General features: G+C 49.0%; 5 protein-coding genes across 7 annotated transcripts; 3 read left to right on the top strand and 2 right to left on the bottom strand.

The window, feature by feature from the left end:
* Positions 1-406: 406 nt before the first annotated feature.
* LOC112882734 lies at positions 407-4,577 on the bottom strand. Of its 2 annotated transcripts, none has more exons than XM_025947861.1 (6): positions 4,279-4,577; positions 2,508-2,634; positions 2,090-2,345; positions 1,441-1,528; positions 881-947; positions 407-805 (listed from the first exon to the last, which is right to left on the bottom strand). In XM_025947861.1, the coding sequence occupies exons 2-6, from the start codon at positions 2,532-2,534 to the stop codon at positions 752-754; spliced, it is 492 nt and encodes a 163-aa protein (XP_025803646.1). In that variant the 5' UTR covers positions 2,535-2,634; positions 4,279-4,577; the 3' UTR covers positions 407-751. The 2 variants fall into 2 exon arrangements, with proteins under 2 accessions (XP_025803646.1, XP_025803647.1); XM_025947862.1 differs by having other exon boundaries at positions 2,090-2,340; positions 4,279-4,576.
* A 251-nt stretch (positions 4,578-4,828) lies between these two features.
* LOC112881457 (probable amidase At4g34880) lies at positions 4,829-7,289 on the bottom strand. Its single transcript, XM_025946154.1, has 5 exons — positions 6,713-7,289; positions 6,347-6,561; positions 6,029-6,265; positions 5,493-5,682; positions 4,829-5,333 (listed from the first exon to the last, which is right to left on the bottom strand). Exons 1-5 carry the CDS (start codon positions 7,229-7,231, stop codon positions 4,977-4,979), a joined length of 1,518 nt encoding a protein of 505 aa, XP_025801939.1. The 5' UTR covers positions 7,232-7,289; the 3' UTR covers positions 4,829-4,976.
* A 1,391-nt stretch (positions 7,290-8,680) lies between these two features.
* Positions 8,681-9,529, top strand: LOC112881208 (FBD-associated F-box protein At4g10400-like). The gene has a single exon (XM_025945890.1). The coding sequence runs from the start codon at positions 8,681-8,683 to the stop codon at positions 9,527-9,529; it is 849 nt and encodes a 282-aa protein (XP_025801675.1).
* A 2,566-nt stretch (positions 9,530-12,095) lies between these two features.
* Positions 12,096-14,363, top strand: LOC112879497 (probable amidase At4g34880). Of its 2 annotated transcripts, XR_003226087.1 has the most exons (6): positions 12,096-12,656; positions 12,744-12,958; positions 13,039-13,275; positions 13,421-13,610; positions 13,736-14,143; positions 14,227-14,363. XR_003226087.1 is itself a non-coding variant. In XM_025943759.1 (5 exons), exons 1-5 carry the CDS (start codon positions 12,138-12,140, stop codon positions 14,090-14,092), a joined length of 1,518 nt encoding a protein of 505 aa, XP_025799544.1. In that variant the 5' UTR covers positions 12,098-12,137; the 3' UTR covers positions 14,093-14,253. The 2 variants fall into 2 exon arrangements, 1 of the variants encoding a protein (XP_025799544.1); XM_025943759.1 differs by having other exon boundaries at positions 12,098-12,656; positions 13,736-14,253.
* A 67-nt stretch (positions 14,364-14,430) lies between these two features.
* LOC112879498 lies at positions 14,431-15,258 on the top strand. The gene is made up of 2 exons (XM_025943761.1): positions 14,431-14,724; positions 14,804-15,258. Exons 1-2 carry the CDS (start codon positions 14,459-14,461, stop codon positions 14,931-14,933), a joined length of 396 nt encoding a protein of 131 aa, XP_025799546.1. The 5' UTR covers positions 14,431-14,458; the 3' UTR covers positions 14,934-15,258.
* Positions 15,259-17,220: the final 1,962 nt, after the last annotated feature.

Raw genomic sequence — 17,220 nt, forward strand, 5'->3', positions numbered from 1 at the left:
TCACTTGAAAGCTTCAGACTTTTGACAATAAAAAAGCCGTGAATAATACCGTATCAATTCAACCATAAGCATTACCATCTCTAGCTTCCACCGTAGATGGGGTTGAGAGGCTACATCCAGATCAGGTAGCATTCAAATAGTAAACAGAAAAGAACTCACTAGATACGATATCGGACATCTTGCACCAAGATTTATGTTCCACAAACAAATTATTTCAGAATCGGTTCCCTTGCTTCCATGTTTACTCTCTTTTGGCATTGAAAATGATTTATCTGTTTCTTTTTCGTTTTTTTAGTTGAATACTATCGCATAGTCAACACCATCTACTAGTACATTTGCATCTATGCCCCCTTCTTTTAGCAAATTTTTGTTAGTAATATTGCAAAATGTTAAAGCAGATGACAAATGTTGACAAAACATCAACTCTTCAATAACATCACAATGATCGTCTTACAGAAAATTACAATGGCCCTTCCCCTTTCTACCCGTATAAACAACCATTCATTTCGGATTGACAGGCCATAGAGTGTGTCCTTCAGCAAGAAGCGACAAAGCTGACAGCGAATGTCCAAATATCAGAAAGTATACCAACCCAACTGTAGTTCCTTTTCAATTCAGTCTTCCAATTCCAAATGTTGGAACTAATTAAGCAACAAGTCCGTAGTTGCTAGCTTCTTATGGAGATTACATCTTGTGGGGAGAAAGGTGATGGATTTTCTAACAGCAAGGTTAAAAGAAAGCCAAGGGTCAGCTAATCATAGAGCCCTTCTTCATGCCATATGTCGACCAAAAAATCAACCATCTCCTAAAAGGATTCTGCAAGTCAGAAGCTGAAAACATGACCCATAGATGAAAAGGAGCTTCTGCTCAGGGATCTTACAGATAGTGGGATTGGCTGTGGAAAACGTTCGCTTGTCGACAAGAGATCATCATATGTTGTGCACCAACTGCAATGAGAAAGATACAGTGGAATTGAGACTGGGGAATTCTGAACCCAGCAAGATAAGTTAGGAAATCTAACTGATTTCTTACAAGTATAGGTTGCAGCCTATCATGAATCAAGAAACTATATAACTAGCATTAAACAACAATTAGAAGCTTTCCTCAATATGAACTAACATCGTTAATTTGCTACATGTTCCTGACAGCAGGTTCAAGTATTTTTTTTGCCAGAACAAGTACATCAAGCGCTAATCATATCAACTAGCTAGGATATTAGCTACAATACCTATAGTTTTGGTTAAAACAACTATAGAAAATCAAGGAGTTAATTTGCAGATGCATTTATGAAATTTCACAAAATCATTAGAAATTTCACAGAATCTTTAAAGTCGCCAATTTACCAAATACCTGTGAGACTAATCTATATCTATGGATTTCTTGGAATCAATATAACACCATCTGACAGACAAGGTAAATGGAAGAGGATCAGACATAAACCTTATTACTGGCTCTCGAGGTGTCTTTTTGGGAACTTCTGCCTGATGTCCAACCCATTGCCTTCTCATATCAGCCCATGTTATAGCAGCTGTAGAAACAAAATTTATAATCAGTCTCCAAATGATTTTCCTATCAAGTCTTATTTATTCATCCATACCCCAAAAAACAGGTATCGTTGACTAGGCTATTAGGTACAAAAATATGTTATTGTCTGAATAACTGATCACAGAAGAGTGTCAAAAAAAAATACAGGATCACAGAAGTTCATAGCTAACACAAGCCTTCCCCTGGAAAAAGGAAAGTACATGAGAAGCAATGTTCTGTAAAATGACTTGACACTACAACAGCCCTTTGTATCATGAGGTTTTCATTATATTAAAAGAAAATCAAGCCTGTGTGTAAAGTTTTTGTTCAAAGTGCCAACTAATTTAGTTACAGCTTTGGTATTGGTAAAAGCACAATTAACTATTTTATTTCACCAGACTGCAAATCAAAGATGCTTTACAGTCTAATGGATGAAACAACTACAGACATATTTAGCTCATAATCAAGCTACCTTTATTTATCTACTTACGTAGTGAGCATCCAAACATAGATATAGTTTATTAAACAGATCTCAGGATACTAAGATTTCAAAATAAAATAATACCATGGTTGATAAATGATGTATCTACCCCGTTTTCCATAGAGATTTTAGAATCGTTGACTATTGAGTTCGGAATCGACGAGATATTCCCCTCAAGAGAAACTGATATGCTAACATTGTTCTCCATTGCATTTTGACCCGATTGCCATCGCCTTCTGTTTCCAGTAGATGAATACCGAGACCTCTTTCTTAAAGATCCTTTCAGCTTAGAATCTTGAAGTGACTGAGATTTGCTTAAATTACCAATACAACCACTGCTCTGCATAAATTAAACATCAGATATGCTTTGAGGCAGGAATTGCTCAAAAGATGGCGTTGAAGTGTTCCCTATAATTATATTTGCATTGTAAAAATAAGAGTTATGGTGTAATTGCCTCATAGGATCATAATAAATTTCTTAAGTATAAATGAGAACACCTACCCCATATAAGCTCAAAGAGGATGTCATGCAAACACCTCAGCCATCAGTGTGCTAATGAAACTGTATAACAGAGTGAGATGGTATATCTTTACTTGCTTCAGATATCTATTGCACAGCGCATTTATTTCTGAAAATAAAAGGGAGAGCGTTATAGAACTATAGCTTAAAAAAGGTATTAATCCTGAAAAAAATAAGAAGTGATGACACAAAATCTGATGAGAGTTCTGTAGTCAAATGTCATTCTCAACATTTAGGTATGAAAAAGCATGTCGAGCAGACCGTGCATGATAATAATTTTGTCAACAATTCAAGAGATGGATAAATCTAGTTGAGCAACTTAAGATTCACATGGACACCATCTACAAGACATTCCCAAATCACGCACTTGTTGGGATGCTTGTTTCAACATCAAAGTGTTTCAGTAGATCAACATGCCATGTTGCACTGTCTTTCCCACTTCAAACTTTGTAATAGTTAAGTAAGGGTAAGCTGCGGAGTACATAGCTAAAGTCATTGACCCTGCTAAAATGGGGGGCATCAATGGTCAGAATACTATCCTTTTCTTTTCCACTTCAACTTTGGTTATTACCAATGCCCACCTAGCTAAATAGACATAATAAGGACGCAATCCATTGTAAGAAGAAAGGAAGATAGATAGATCTCTCATTAGGTGTTGGTGAAAAAGAAAACAGAATTTAATGAATGCTATTTCCATTAGACTCCTCTCTTATTCGTAAGCAAACCAAAAATTGCAAAGGATCTGAACCTCGAGCAGTGGTTCGCTGTAATCATTGTTTCAGCAAACCAAAAGGAGGAAATCACACACACAATCAGCATAGCCTTCTATATTCTTTTTATCCAGTTTTCCTAGATTCACTCAGAAAACAAATTCTATCATCTAGAATCCAAGCTTCATGTCCAGTTTAGTCTCTTAATCACTAACATTGGAATCCGTATCAGCCTAAGTATAGAGACAACATACAAAAGCATAGTTGTAAGATAGGTAAGGTCAGACAGAATACAAATATAAATCAAATCATTACTTTCAATGTATATGACATGCAAAGCCCACGAATTCAGGTATATGATAAGTAGAATGTTCATCAGGAGGCTTATCAGTGAATACTGCGGTGGACACTTAGATGAATGCGACAGACTCAATATAACCGAATTGCTCGGAAGGTAAGCGAACTCCCCCTATAGTGCCACAGCATTCCAAGTTGATACCGGGGAAAACGTGGCACTAGGTGATACCAAAGGTGAAGTATTTGAAACAGTGCAGTTGTTAAGGTACAGGATTAACTAAAGTCGCAAAAAAAAATCAGCAGTTTTGGAAAATGGCCAATGAACTCTAAGCAAAACTCATTCCCGAATCACGATCATAGTATTGGCCATTGAGTCATTGACCCATCATCACGCATTACTCAAACCCCACTATCCGTTTCCTCCCAATTGATAAAGAGATTTCACGGTCCCGTACATCCTCCTCTAACACTTCTGCACCAATCCGCCAGCGGTTCACATGGTCCGTCCAGCCGCCCCCGATTGTACAAGAATCTAACAGCACGGTACCACCAGGATCAGAACTACACAAACATGCGGCTGCCGGCGCACCAGAGATAACCAGGAGCAACCGCGCGAACCCTCCCTCTTCGCCTCCAGGATGCCCACGGATCCCACCCAGTTCAGCAACACCCGCAGGTTAAAAAAAATCGGACTAACTAAACGCATTCATCAGGAACAGAGAAGATTGGGAGCGTCGAAACCGAACCTCGCGATCAATCCGGAACGGGGGAAGGAGCCAGCCCGCTTTCCCTCGCCCGCTTCCCTTTCCTCCCCTTGGTTGCTCCGTTTTTGGCGAGCGAGAGAGAGGAAAAGGAATCGCGCGAGCGAGGACGGGACGGGGGGGAGGAGAGAGAACGGAGGAATTTGGTCGCGTTTGGCCGCCGCCGGAAAGGGTGAGAGGAAAGGTGGAAGGAATGTGTTAGGTCGGGCCGTGCCGTCCGTCCGTGCACCGCGTCCACTGACCTAACCCCACCCGCCGGCGCCCGCGGAGGCCGCCGCAGGGGTGCGGACGCCGCCGGGCGCGTGGACCGGGCGTACGTGCGGTGGGGGGGCGCCGGAATGGCAGGGACAGGGAGGCTGGGGCTGGCGCGGGGGCAAAAACGGAAAGGACAGGGAGGTTTGACCGAGTCGTGCAGCGCGTGCCTTTCCAATAACGACCACGAGTCGACGGCACGACAAGTGCGGAGGCCGTCAACGCAGCGCGTCTACACGCCATGCAACACGCCTAGCCTTCAATTTTCTACGTTCGGGGTGGAATTAAGAAAGTGTTCTCATTCCCATGTTTCTTTGAGATACCAGAATAATAACCTCGTGACGACATTGAAGTTACAAGGCGCTTATTTCCATTCCACGGAGTCCTATCCATAAAATTCGCTGCAATACGCCGTCATGCTAATCACTTAGCTAGCGCTTGAAAGTGGGTGGCCTCCTGACTCTGGTAGACTGCTCGAACGCGTAGGCCATCTCGATCAACCTCGGCTCGTAGCCCCTGAGCCCGCCGAAGCAGATCGCGAACGGGACTCCCTCCGTGTCGTACCCCGCCGGCACGGCGATGCCCGGGTAGCCGCCGACGGCGAGGACGGAGGCGGCGTCGCTGTTGGGCGCCACGATCGCGTCCAGCCCGTGCTCCCTCATCAGCTTCTCCAGCCCGTCGGTGGAAATCTCGTCCAGCCGTCGGATCGCAGCTCTCTCCTTGGCGCCAATACCGTTGGTTTCCTCGGCGGCGATGAGGTCGGGCTGCCCAAAGTCTTTGAGCCTCTCCTGCAACGAGCCATCAAGGTCGTCAGCATCTGATCATCTCATGCTTCATGCTGGATTCAGAAAGGGTCAGCAATTCTTATCAGCCACAATTATCTTCAGAAATTAACTGCAGCCAATCTGGTTGTTCAAAAGACAGGAAGATTTTTTTCAGTTTGTTACCTCCACAGGGTGTGCGTTGTTGAACGCTATGACATCTGCAAGGGAGCGGACCGGGGAGCGCAACAGGTCTGACAAGTAAGCATTCAGGCTTAACTTGAACTCTGCTTTCATCAGAAGCGTCTCCTGGTCATACAGATCACTGAAATTTGTCGCGATGTCGAGGTCCTTGATCACAGTAGCGCCGTGTTTCCTGCCATGAAGAGCAGAAATTAGACAATTGCCTCGTCGGCTTGTCACTTCGTCTAGAAGATTTTTATCACAAAAGGAGATGTGAATGCAGAAATTAAAATACATACTTATTGTAATATTGTTTCATCTCAAAATTTCACCGTTTGGTGAAGAAAAAAAAACTGTAGCAGTCAATGGTTTAAGTGATGGTTCTGAACATCAGAGTTTGAATGAACTTCGAATGTAATACTGAATGTCTCGAGCAAACCATCGGCCGGTTTTCATCTAATATAATCATGTAATACTGTACAGATATTAGGTCTAAACAAGCTAAAGCTTGATTGTGATTTAGTGGATCAAGCTATTACCTCATTGTATTGAGGTGCTTCTGATATGCCGCCGCACGCACGTCATCGTACCCTTCAAAAAACACAGCAGGGACACCGATTCTCTTGCCCCTTAGTCCATCGATCCTCAGGAACTGCGTGTAACCCCCACGCGGGATGTACTTGGAAGCTGCTCCTGTAGCTTCAGCGTCAAGCTCGTCGTAGCCGACAATGGCGTCCAGGACATGGACGGCGTCGGATACTGTCCGGCACATTGGTCTGCAAGGACAAACAAGAACTGATCAGTTACCCAATCTGAACTTTCAGCAGAGTGATTCACAAGACCTGGGAGAGGCTTACCCTATGGTGTCTTGCCTGGGCGTGATCGGGATGACGCCTGACCGGCTGGTCAGCCCGACTGTTGGCTTGATGCCAACCACGGAGTTGGACGACGATGGGCAGAGTATTGAGCCGTCGGTCTCTGACCCCAGCGTCACGGCGGCCATGTTCGCCGCCGCGGCCACGCCCGGCCCGGCGCTCGACCCGCACGGCGTGGCCGAAAGAACATACGGATTCTTCACAAATTCATGAGAACCCACGTTTCAGATTCAAACAAGGTCACTGAAAATATCACATTTATATATTTATAACGATCCAGACAGTTTGCATTTTGCATTTGTTAACGGAAGTGATATAATATGTATGGGTGAAAGTGAGATTGGTTACCAGCGTCTGGCCGCCGCGGGCGCTCCAGCCGGACTCGACGGGCCGGAAGTTGGACCACTCGGAGGGGTTGGCCTTGCCGAGGATGACGGCGCCGGCGCGGCGGAGGCGCGCCACCACGCCGGCGTCGCGCGGGACCACGGAGCCGAGCAGCGCGAGGGAGCCGGCCGTGGTGTTGAGGCGGTCGCGCGTGGCGATGTTGTCCTTGAGGAGGACGGGGACGCCGTGCAGCCCGCCGGCGCAGCGGCCCCCGGAGGCCGAGCGCTCGGCGTCGGCGCGCGCCGCCTGCGCGAGCGCGTCCGGGTTCACCTCGATGACGGCGCGGAGCAGCGGGTTGAGGCGGGCTATCTGGTCCAGGTAGAACCGGACGAGCGCCGTCGACGTGAGGCTGCCGCTCCTGAACCCCAGCTGGATGGCGTCCACGGTGGCCTCCTGGAACTCGAACTGGCCGCTGCCGGCGGCGGCGGCGGCGAGGGCCGCGCTCATGACGGCGGCGACGACCTGGAGACGCGGGTCAACCATAGCCGCGGAGTGGGGACTGGTGCGCGTACTCACTTGAGTGCGTGGAGTGTGTTCTTGCTCCCAAATACTGATTAGTTTTTCTTTTTCAGAGATGCTTGGTATGTGGCAGGCCACCACGAGCGTATGAGCATCGCCATCGTCTTTCGAGGGAAAAAAAACACATATGACTAGGGAGAAGCGCAAGCTTTGCGCTTGTATTGGCTATTGCATCCGCTGTTAAGACACTGATACTCCAGTACCTTTGTGTTTGTGATATGCTCCAACTAGTACAAGCTCAAACACACACGTGGAAAAGTGATGAAGCAGATACCATATAAAAGTAGATAAGTTCTTCAGGTCGAACCTTGAATAAAGGCGTCAAACATGACAAAACCCATAAAAACATACTTACAAGTATTAAAAAAATAAAATAGCGCACATTCATAGTGCATCCATATATATTTATTGTGATAAAACTTAGGATGCAAACTTACACTAGTACAGAATCTCCTGGTTGGAAATCGTTATTTGTCCTGTTTTCCAAATTCCCGGCCTTTAGTCCCGAGACTAAAAGGTGTGAGAGTTGAAAAAAATAATTGGCAACCACCATCAATAATCTGTTGCCTCGTGTACAGCTTCCTTACCACCTCACGCAGATAACACATGTGATTTTTCATAGGATGTTATCCTTTTAAACTAACCTGTTTTAAACTAACCTGTGGAGTACCTTTAATCCGAGTTGGTGTTACCAATCAGAACTAAAAGTTTTAACTTTTAGTCCTAGTTGGTGGCTCTAACAGCGACTAAATATCCCTACACCCACCGGCCACCTAGCTAACTGTTGGACTTAGGAGTCGAAACTAAAGCCTCCTTCAGATTCAACAGCAGTCGAGACTAATGTTAAACATCAAAGACCATTTCTATACTATTGTTAATTTAAAAAATTTCATATGAAGATGCAAATTTCAATGAATGGTTTGGTTGCAGAGTCATTCTGTAAACATATTTGTTCTGGACTTAGTTTGCACCCTAACTATATCCTTGGATGTACTATGCATGTACCATTTCAATTCTTTTGATACTTATAAGTATGTTTTTTAAGACGTTTTCAAGTTTCCAAGGTTTCAGCCTAATATTTTCCCAACAACGCACGAGTTGCTGATAATGCAAGGGCTCCACATGGAATCCCTCTCAGTAAAAGGAAAATCTAATACCATATCGTTTGCTCAAGTTTCATTAGCATATCCTCTCAAAAGAAAAAAAAATGATAAGCATTTTAGCATATCCTAAATTCCATTGCCCGCCGAACCGCGCCGCCGCCACCGCTGGCCGCCAGCCCTATTCCATCCGCTTCCGGCCACCGTCTCTCACCTGCAATACACCGCCGATGATCCTACATCCCCCGCCCACTCAGGCGCTCACTCCTCCCCAGTCCCCAACAGCGCAATCTTTGCCTAGGGGTAAGGTTTCATGGAGTTGCGCTCGGATCTCACCCTCCGTTCGGAGCCACCCCTCGAATCTCGCCGCCTCTGCAGGCCGCGGACCGGCCCGTACGGCAACACTGACGGGGTGGACAACATCAGCGGCCTTCCCGACGACCTCCTCCTCCAGGTCCTCTTCCACCTCCGCTGCGCCCGCGCCGTCGCCCACACCAGCCTGCTCTCGCGCCGCTTGCGCGGCCTCTGGAGGCACCTCCCTGAGCTCTCCTTCCGCGACCTCGCGCTGGGCGCTCTCGAGACCGCCCTCGCCCAGGTCTCCCGCACAGAACTGTGCCTCCTCGATATCGATGTCCCCGAGCACCACAGGTACTCCGCCGCGGGCGTTGGTTCTCTGCTGCGCACCGCCGCGCGTCTGGCGCCCGTGGTGCTAAGCCTAGTATTTCGCGGTGACATGGTGGGTCGCGACATTCCCTTTGAGCTGCCCATCTTCCACCGTGCAACATCGATCAATCTGAATGTGATCAATCGTGTGACCTGGCTCCGCCAGTTCTCTGTGCTCGAGAGGCTCTCTATCTCAGGCTGCCACTTGGACATAGACATCGGTGTCCTGGTCCTGCAGTGTCCGCGCCTGCGTGTGCTGGAGCTGCGCCGTTTCTGGCATTTTGGCGCGGGCATGGTCCATCTCCATTCGACGACGATTGAGGAGCTTGTTGTGGCTCCTGACTGGTGGATTGGGGGTATTGACATTGTAGCCCCTGCACTAAAAAAGTTCACCATGGATACTTACATGAGCAAGGATTTCAATGTCATTTTTAGCACCTATGGTGAAGGATATCCATTGGCGCTGAAAGTGTGCCTTCAGGAATGTAGCAATCAGTGAGATGTGGTGCCTGCATGAGCTGATGGAGGAGAGCGTCTGCCGCCTGGATTTGACAATTGAAATGCGGGTGCATCTCATCTCCTGCTTTGTTTTTTTGTCAAAAAATTATTAAGTGCAGCTTGTCTTGTGACAAATGTTGGCTATTTTAGAAAAGTATAATTCTGCTTAGAGGAGGTAAAGGTAACAAAATCGTTGGCGCTTCCAAAATTCTCCAAAAAAGAAGGAAAGGATTAATGGAAGTGTAGTCTCCAAGGTCTCTGCATACCATGTAAGCTTTGACCAGGATAAATCAATTCGACCTGAGAAAAACAGCTAGTGTTGATGTGCATACATATTACGTACTTAACTTTAATTCAGTCTGCAACTCCAAATGACAATCCATTTTAATCAGAAGGTCCATGCAATAAGTTGCAGCACTTCCTAACCTTATCCAGCGACCCAAATACGTAGAAACTATTTCATAATTGTATACATCAATTACAAATACTGTTTTCGTATGACTACAACAGGGAACTTCCCAACACAATCTAGCACTTCTTACCTGCCCTTTTTCCTTTTGCCCTACATTTTCAAAGCAAATTCGCTTCCTTGTTAAGCTTGCAATTTGCAACACATCCTTATTTGCCCTTGTATTATTCTGTTCTAGTGTTTCCATTACATCTATCTATATTTACATTCGTCCTCTATGAAAAGATTCACTAGGAGAGCCTTCCATCTCATGTATGAATGCTGTCACATTGCTTGCTTAGATGACGGCGACATAACCTTTTCGATGTTGTATTAACATGGTTACTCAAAACTTCTGCGTTCTTTGGCCACTTATAAGTCTATAGCAAATGATCCAAGTGACAACCCATCCAGGAACAGCAGGCTTTAGTGTTGAGACAATCAGAGGAGCATTATGCTATAGCTTTGCATTGTTTATGCTCGTAGCTTTGTTATTCAAGTTCGCCAAATGCATGATTTGTTATGCTGGGGTGTGTGGTCACTTGACAATTCTCATTTTCTGCCACTATACTTGTCTTTTATTTCCTTTCACATAAGAGTTTTATAAATTTCCAGAGCATCCCACCAGGTGATGCGGAGCAGGACTTGAAGCAACAAATAGCCCAGCTTCCTAACTTTTCTGTTTTGAGGCTAGATTTGTTAACGTGGGGACATGTTTTTGGTGCTATGGTGTTGAATCTACTTGGGATTTGTGCTGGCATACAAAGTCTTAAGTTGGTCATAAAACGACTTAAGGTAATTCTTCACTTGAACTGGCTGCGTTTTCAAGAAATATGTGTAACTGCATTTCAGCATTTGATGCTGGAATAGTTGTCCTTGTGATGAACCGAAAGACTGGAGAAATCAGAATATTTCCTTGATGGCTCTCGAAGAAGCAGCAATAGAAAATCTGGAAGGAAGCGGGCATGAATAAAAGTTGACTTTGTGAAGCTTGTATTCAGATGCGCGCCCCTGATGAAAAGAATGACCGTGAAACTGTCCCCTAAGGTCTTACCAGGTAACAGTGGATGCAAGGAAATCTGTGACATATTCAAGGCGAAGCCGTCTGTAGAATGCTCTGTCTATAGCAGTTGCGGTGAGCAGGTTGTGTATGCATGATTTGCTTCAGTGCTTATGCTTGTGGGCGTAATACAAGAATGATCCTGAAGCTTTTGTCCTTTTGGAGCTCGAGCTTGTACTTTGTCGTTGACTCGTCGTTAAAGCTCGCCTTCACGTTCTACTGATTCACTGTAGTTCGAGAACCATGCTTCTTCTTGCCACCGCGTTGTCGGTCTGGTCTGATGAAATCATCGGATAGATGCTTGTATCCCAATGTGCATCGTGTATCTGTATATGCAGGATGGACTGCTGCCAAAGCTGTTTGTCTGGTCGGTTGAATATAAAGCAGAAATTATGTATGTGATTAGCAACTGCGGTTGCAGATGTTGCAGGCTCGGCGAGCTGTTGCAGATGTTGCAACCACGTGCAGCGTGCTTGCTGGTGACTTCTTTCCGGCACCTTGAGGCAAGCAGGGGTGGCATCAGCTCCTGTGAAGATGGATGGATTGGGAAGAGCTGGTCAGCCTTCAGAACCAACGCCCGTAGGTCACGCCGCTCGATCTGCTGCTGCTCGTGCGGCGCTGATGGACGGACACAAGGCTCTCATCCGCATCTCCGCATCATGCGGGTCTGTGTAGGAGTAGGATGCTTCAGTGGACGGAGCACGACGGAGTATGGTGGAGTTGAGTTGAAGTTGACATCAAAGGTGGAGCACAGGTAACGAGTTTCGCAAGTGGATGCCATGATCCTGGAGCTTCAGAGCAGTGCCCCCATTTTCTTGCTCCTCGTCCCTCACCTGCCCAACGGCACCTTGCCTCTCACCATCCCCCCGTTGTCAGAGCGAGCATCCATTTGCACAAATGCGTGGCCCAGATAAACCTCTGGTCCTCTGCCGCTCTGCCGATGCCCGACATGAAGCATCCCAACAAAGCAGCAAAAAGAAGGGGCCCCGTAGCCAAGGACCAAGCACAATTCTCACGAGCAAGCCAGTTTTTGACAGCAACAATATCAATATGTGTACACTGCACTGAGAGTGCAGCAGCACTGAGCTACCTGGACATAGCATGGCTCAGCCGCGGCTCCAGGTGCTCGCCGCCGCCGTGGCCCTGACCCTGGCGCTGGTGGCCGGCGGCGGCGGCGCGTTCGAGTTCCAGGAGGCCACCGTGGACGCCATTCAGCTGGGGTTCAGGAACGGCAGCCTCACCTCGGCGGCGCTCGTCCGGTTCTACCTGGACCGGATCGCCCGCCTCAACCCGCTACTCCGCGCCGTCATCGAGGTCAACCCGGACACGCTCGCGCAGGCGGCGCGCGCCGACGCCGAGCGCTCGGCATCGGGGGGCCGCTGCGCCGCGGGGCTGCACGGCGTCCCCGTCCTGCTCAAGGACAACATCGCCACGCGCGACCGCCTCAACACCACGGCCGGCTCCCTCGCGCTGCTCGGCTCCGTGGTCCGCCGCGACGCCGGCGTGGCAGCCCGCCTCCGCCGCGCCGGCGCCGTCATCCTCGGCAAGGCCAACCCCACCGAGTGGTCCAACTTCCGCCAAGTCGATCCCGGCTGGAGCGCCCGCGGCGGCCAGACCCAGGTATATATTATTATTAGCGCCCAAAACCTTTTACTGCTATAATTGCATTTCAAAACTTTTTACTATCACAAATTTGATAATGCGTAGAATCCGTACGTCCTGTCGGTGACACCGTGCGGGTCGAGCGCCGGGCCTGGCGTCGCCGCTGCGGCGAACATGGCTGCCGTGACGCTGGGATCGGAGACGGCCGGCTCCATAATCTGCCCGTCGGTGCTCAACTCCGTGGTTGGGATCAAACCAACAGTTGGGCTGACCAGCCGGTCAGGCGTCATCCCGATCACGCCCAGGCAAGACACCATAGGGTAAGTCTCTACCAACAAGTCCTGTAAAAAATCACTCTGAAAGTTCAGATGGGTAACTGAGTTCTTGTTTGTCCTGGCAGGCCAATGTGTCGTACAGTATCCGATGCCGTCCATGTCCTGGACGCCATTGTCGGCTATGATGAGCTTGACGCTGAAGCGACTGGAGCAGCTTCCAAGTACATCCCGCATGGTGGTTACAGGCAGTTCCTGAGGATCGACGGACTAAGGGGCAAGAGGATTGGTGTCCTCAGGGGTTTCTTTGAGCAGTATGCTCCTGAGCCCCGGAGGGTCTACGAGAAGCATCTCAGCACAATGAGGTAATAAATGCGTCCTGAACCTCGTCCTGTTGATTCAGCGCTATTTGATAAGTTCAGGATTAGTTAGAATTTCCTTAGCACGCGTCTCGTCGTCTTCTGGTAAAGTATTTTAATTTAACTTAATTCCTACACCTGGTCATGGCAGGCATCACGGCGCCATCCTGATAAAGGATCTTGACCTCGCAGGGAATTGGACCGATCTCGGGGACCAAATGGGCCTTCTGATGAATGCAGAGTTCAAGTTGAGCCTGAATGCTTATCTGAAGGACCTGCTGTACTCTCCGGTCCGCTCCCTCGCACAAGTCATAGCATTCAACAATGCACATCCAAAAGAGGTGGTAACTAACCGAGCCTTTCATCTTGGGTGCTTGCAGCCGATATTCAAAATTAGTACTCTTGAACATCGATGGTAGCTGAAGCAGACCGCTAGGATTTGATGGTGAGTTAACGATCCTTGCAGGAGAGGCTTAAAGATTTTGGGCAGGCCGATCTCATTGCGGCCGAGAAGACCACCGGCATCGGCGCAGCGGAGAGAGCTGCTCTCCGGCGGCTCAACGAGCTGTCCACGGGTGGCCTGGAGAAGACGGTGAAAGAGCACCGGCTGGACGCCGTCGTGGTGGCCAACAACGACATCTCCGCCGTCCTCGCCATCGGCGGTTGTCCCGGCATCGCCGTGCCGGCCGGGTACAGCGAGGAGGGAGTCCCCTTCGGGATAGTCTTCGGCGGGCTCAGGGGCTACGAGCCGAGGCTGATCGAGATGGCCTACGCGTTCGAGCAGGCTACCAAAGTCAGAAGGCCGCCTGCTTTCAGGCATTAGCCTAGCCAGTAGTTGGTACTCTGCATGGTAATAATCGGCCGCATTCTTAAGGTGAAAACCTTGCTTCTGTATCCTGGAGCTCTTGTCCTTTCAGTCCGAGCTGAATATTGGTTGTTGTGAATTTCATGTTGTAGTGATGACCGATGACCTATGGAAGTTCAGATCGTGCATATTGTTGGTGGTGGATTCATATAGGGGTTATTCGGAATTGGGATGACGGGTTTTGTGAAGATTATTTCCGCCCCTAAAATCCAGTTCAAGTCCGGTAAAAAAATATAGTTTTGTCGTATCTCTAACAGATGTTTTTAAAGCAAATAAAGTAGCTACCAGATTTACTAGCTACATATAGATCCAAACAACCCCTATATGAACCTGCGTTCAAGCCGGAGAACTGGCGGCGGCCACCGCGTCGACGACCGGCGCCGAAGCAGCCGCACGGCGCTACTCTATGGCCGACTTCCCGCTGCTCGCGCAGTTTTACCCCATGCCTGCGGCTCTGCCGCCTCGGCCTTTTCCTGTCGGTGTCACCCCGCCGAACTTATGGGACCCTCCAACGCCATCAGCTGCGCCACCGGCAAGCAGCTCCCACAGCTCATCACCGGCGGGAGCTCCGACCCCATCGCCGCCTCTTGGTAACTATAGTCCTAGCTGTTCGTACGTGGATTGTGGCATGCTTCGTGTTTCTGATCTCGTATTGCTTTCCTTCCGCAGGTTCATCAAGGACCGGGACCGCAGCATCATCATCTCGCTCTCGGCCAAGACTAATGAAGAAGTGACACACAGGGGGCCAAGAGGGGAAAGCCCGGCCTGCTACAGACCGGCCCATTATTTGGCCCGCTAAACTCCTTTCAGCTTCCCGTCCCACACACACACACACACACACACACACACACACAGAGTTTTGCATCAGCGGAATTCATGTAGTTGCATGTCCTAATAACTTGATGGTTGGTTCTTCTATTGACCAGCAGACAAAATTTCGGATACTACATAGAATTTCCACCATAATTGAATTGAAGGAGGAAAAGATCAGTTTTTTTTTAGGGGTGTCCACTTGATCAGGTGATTGTGATTGATCGAGAGACGGGGTGAAAACAAAAGGTTGCTTTGTCTCCCCCTGGTGGGAGTCCAATAGGCCCGCAGCGCTGGAAAAGTGTGCTGTGCAATCTCAGGGTGGCCAGGGGAAAGCAAAGAACAGCTCGGCCTGTTACTAATTACAATTTACATGTCCAACACAAAGCTCGAATTACACACAAAGCCATTTTTTATTTTCTTTCCTTCCCCTCACCCCCCTTGCGTTTTATTTTTCTTTTTATTCTTTTTTATTTTCCTTTAAATCCTCTGGCACATACCTTTTCCCATGTCATCGAAATTAACATCATTTGCTTATTTCTTATAAAAGGATCTAAACAAGCCTATACTGATCGTTCCAGTTGTGAAAATTCATCGTTCTAAGGTTTATTTTGGATTGTTCCAGCTGTAAGGTTTCATTATTTAGATATTATCGGTACGTACAGACAGGGATACCTCCTACTAGAGTGTCCAGCTCGAGGGGCGCGAGGTTATCTGTAACCTCGCCCTAAGCTCTTGGGTGACGGGGCGTACGGCCCGGGCCTGACAGCTGGGGACATGGTCTCCGGACCTCTCCCACGCTCTAGCAGGTCCGGCACCTCCACGTGCCCGCGAGGATAAGGTGCTCAGAAACGTCTACCACGGGTCCGGACCACCGCGGGATGGTCTTGGGCTCCTACGTGTGGAAGCCGGACCCCCAGGGGGTCTGAGCGCCTGGACCGGCCAGGGGGACCTGGACCTCCCTTCCCACCGGGGAGGAGGTTCGGTCCCGCTACGTGCCCCTGGGGAAGAGGCCGCTAAACCAGCACCACCACGTGTCCGATGGCAGCCAGCCTTCTACGAGAAGCTAGTCCAACTACCGCATTTAATGCGGGTAGAATGCGGGTGGTTGGGGTGCGCGTACCCGAGACAGGGTATGGGTTGCCCACTGATACGTTGGGCAGGTATGCTGACACCACGGTAAGCCCGCCAGTTACCGAGGCGGCGCGTCGCATCACCGCACCGTGCAGACGAAGGGCGTGTAGTCACATCACAGCGCCGCGCGCGAGAGCGAAGGTTATTACGACCTGCTGTAGGAGGGCCGCGGTGTGCGCTGCTGCAGTGCGCGGAGGCAGGTCACAGCAGGTCAACATAGCTCCTTTGTCTATCAGCGGGAACTGACCCTACAGTGACAGCACGTCTTCTAATACGCATGCCACTGACAGCATACCCTGTGCTAGTGAGACGGCACATGACCATACCCTGGCAGAGGATACGCACGGGGGGCCAAAGAGTAAGATTTCAAAATCTGTGGTATTTAAAACTCCGATGTGTATGTTATTTAATATGTCACCGGGTCCACCTGTCGGGACCCCGCTCAGTGTACGCGCTCCCCTTGAGTCTATAAAAGGGTGAGCGCATACGTTAGAAGACAAGGTCGCAAGCTCTCAAGTTCCACGAACACCACAAGATTCACAAGTTCAGGCAATACATCTCACAATAGACGTAGGGTTTTACGCTCCGGCGGTCTGAACCACTCTAAACCCTTGTATGCTTTCCGTGTTCATACGCCTCTCGATATAGCATTTCTTGATTCCCCTCAAACTCATCCTAAACTAGGATTAGGCGGGTGCACTCCACCACCCGGCTGGAGAAATCCTCGGACAAATTTTTTTTTCATTTTCCGAGACAGGAGCATTTCTTGAGCAGATGTGCATGCAGGATCATTAATCTGAGCCGGGGGTTGGGCGCCGACGGCGCGAAGGAGGCAAAGGCCTGCGCCCTCCCAAAACTCCAAAAGCGGCGGCACATGCCGGGGGGCACCGCCGCGCATGTGGAGGTCGCGTACCCGCGCAAGCCTACTCGCCCATTCGCCCGTGCACAGTAGGCGGCGCGGACACATGTGTCGCGCGCCGGGCGTTCCGTCATCGTGGCCACAGCGCTCTCCTTTCCTGCTCTGGCGCCGTGCGACGCGACGACCACCGCCCACGAGGGCCTCCCCATGCTCCCGTCCGACGCGGCGCCGGACAGGAGTCAGCAAGAGATTCGAGTGACCGCCGGCACATGCGCAGCGTCGT

Source organism: Panicum hallii, chromosome 2 (assembly GCF_002211085.1).
Source record: "Panicum hallii strain FIL2 chromosome 2, PHallii_v3.1, whole genome shotgun sequence".
Taxonomy (NCBI): Eukaryota; Viridiplantae; Streptophyta; class Magnoliopsida; order Poales; family Poaceae; genus Panicum; species Panicum hallii.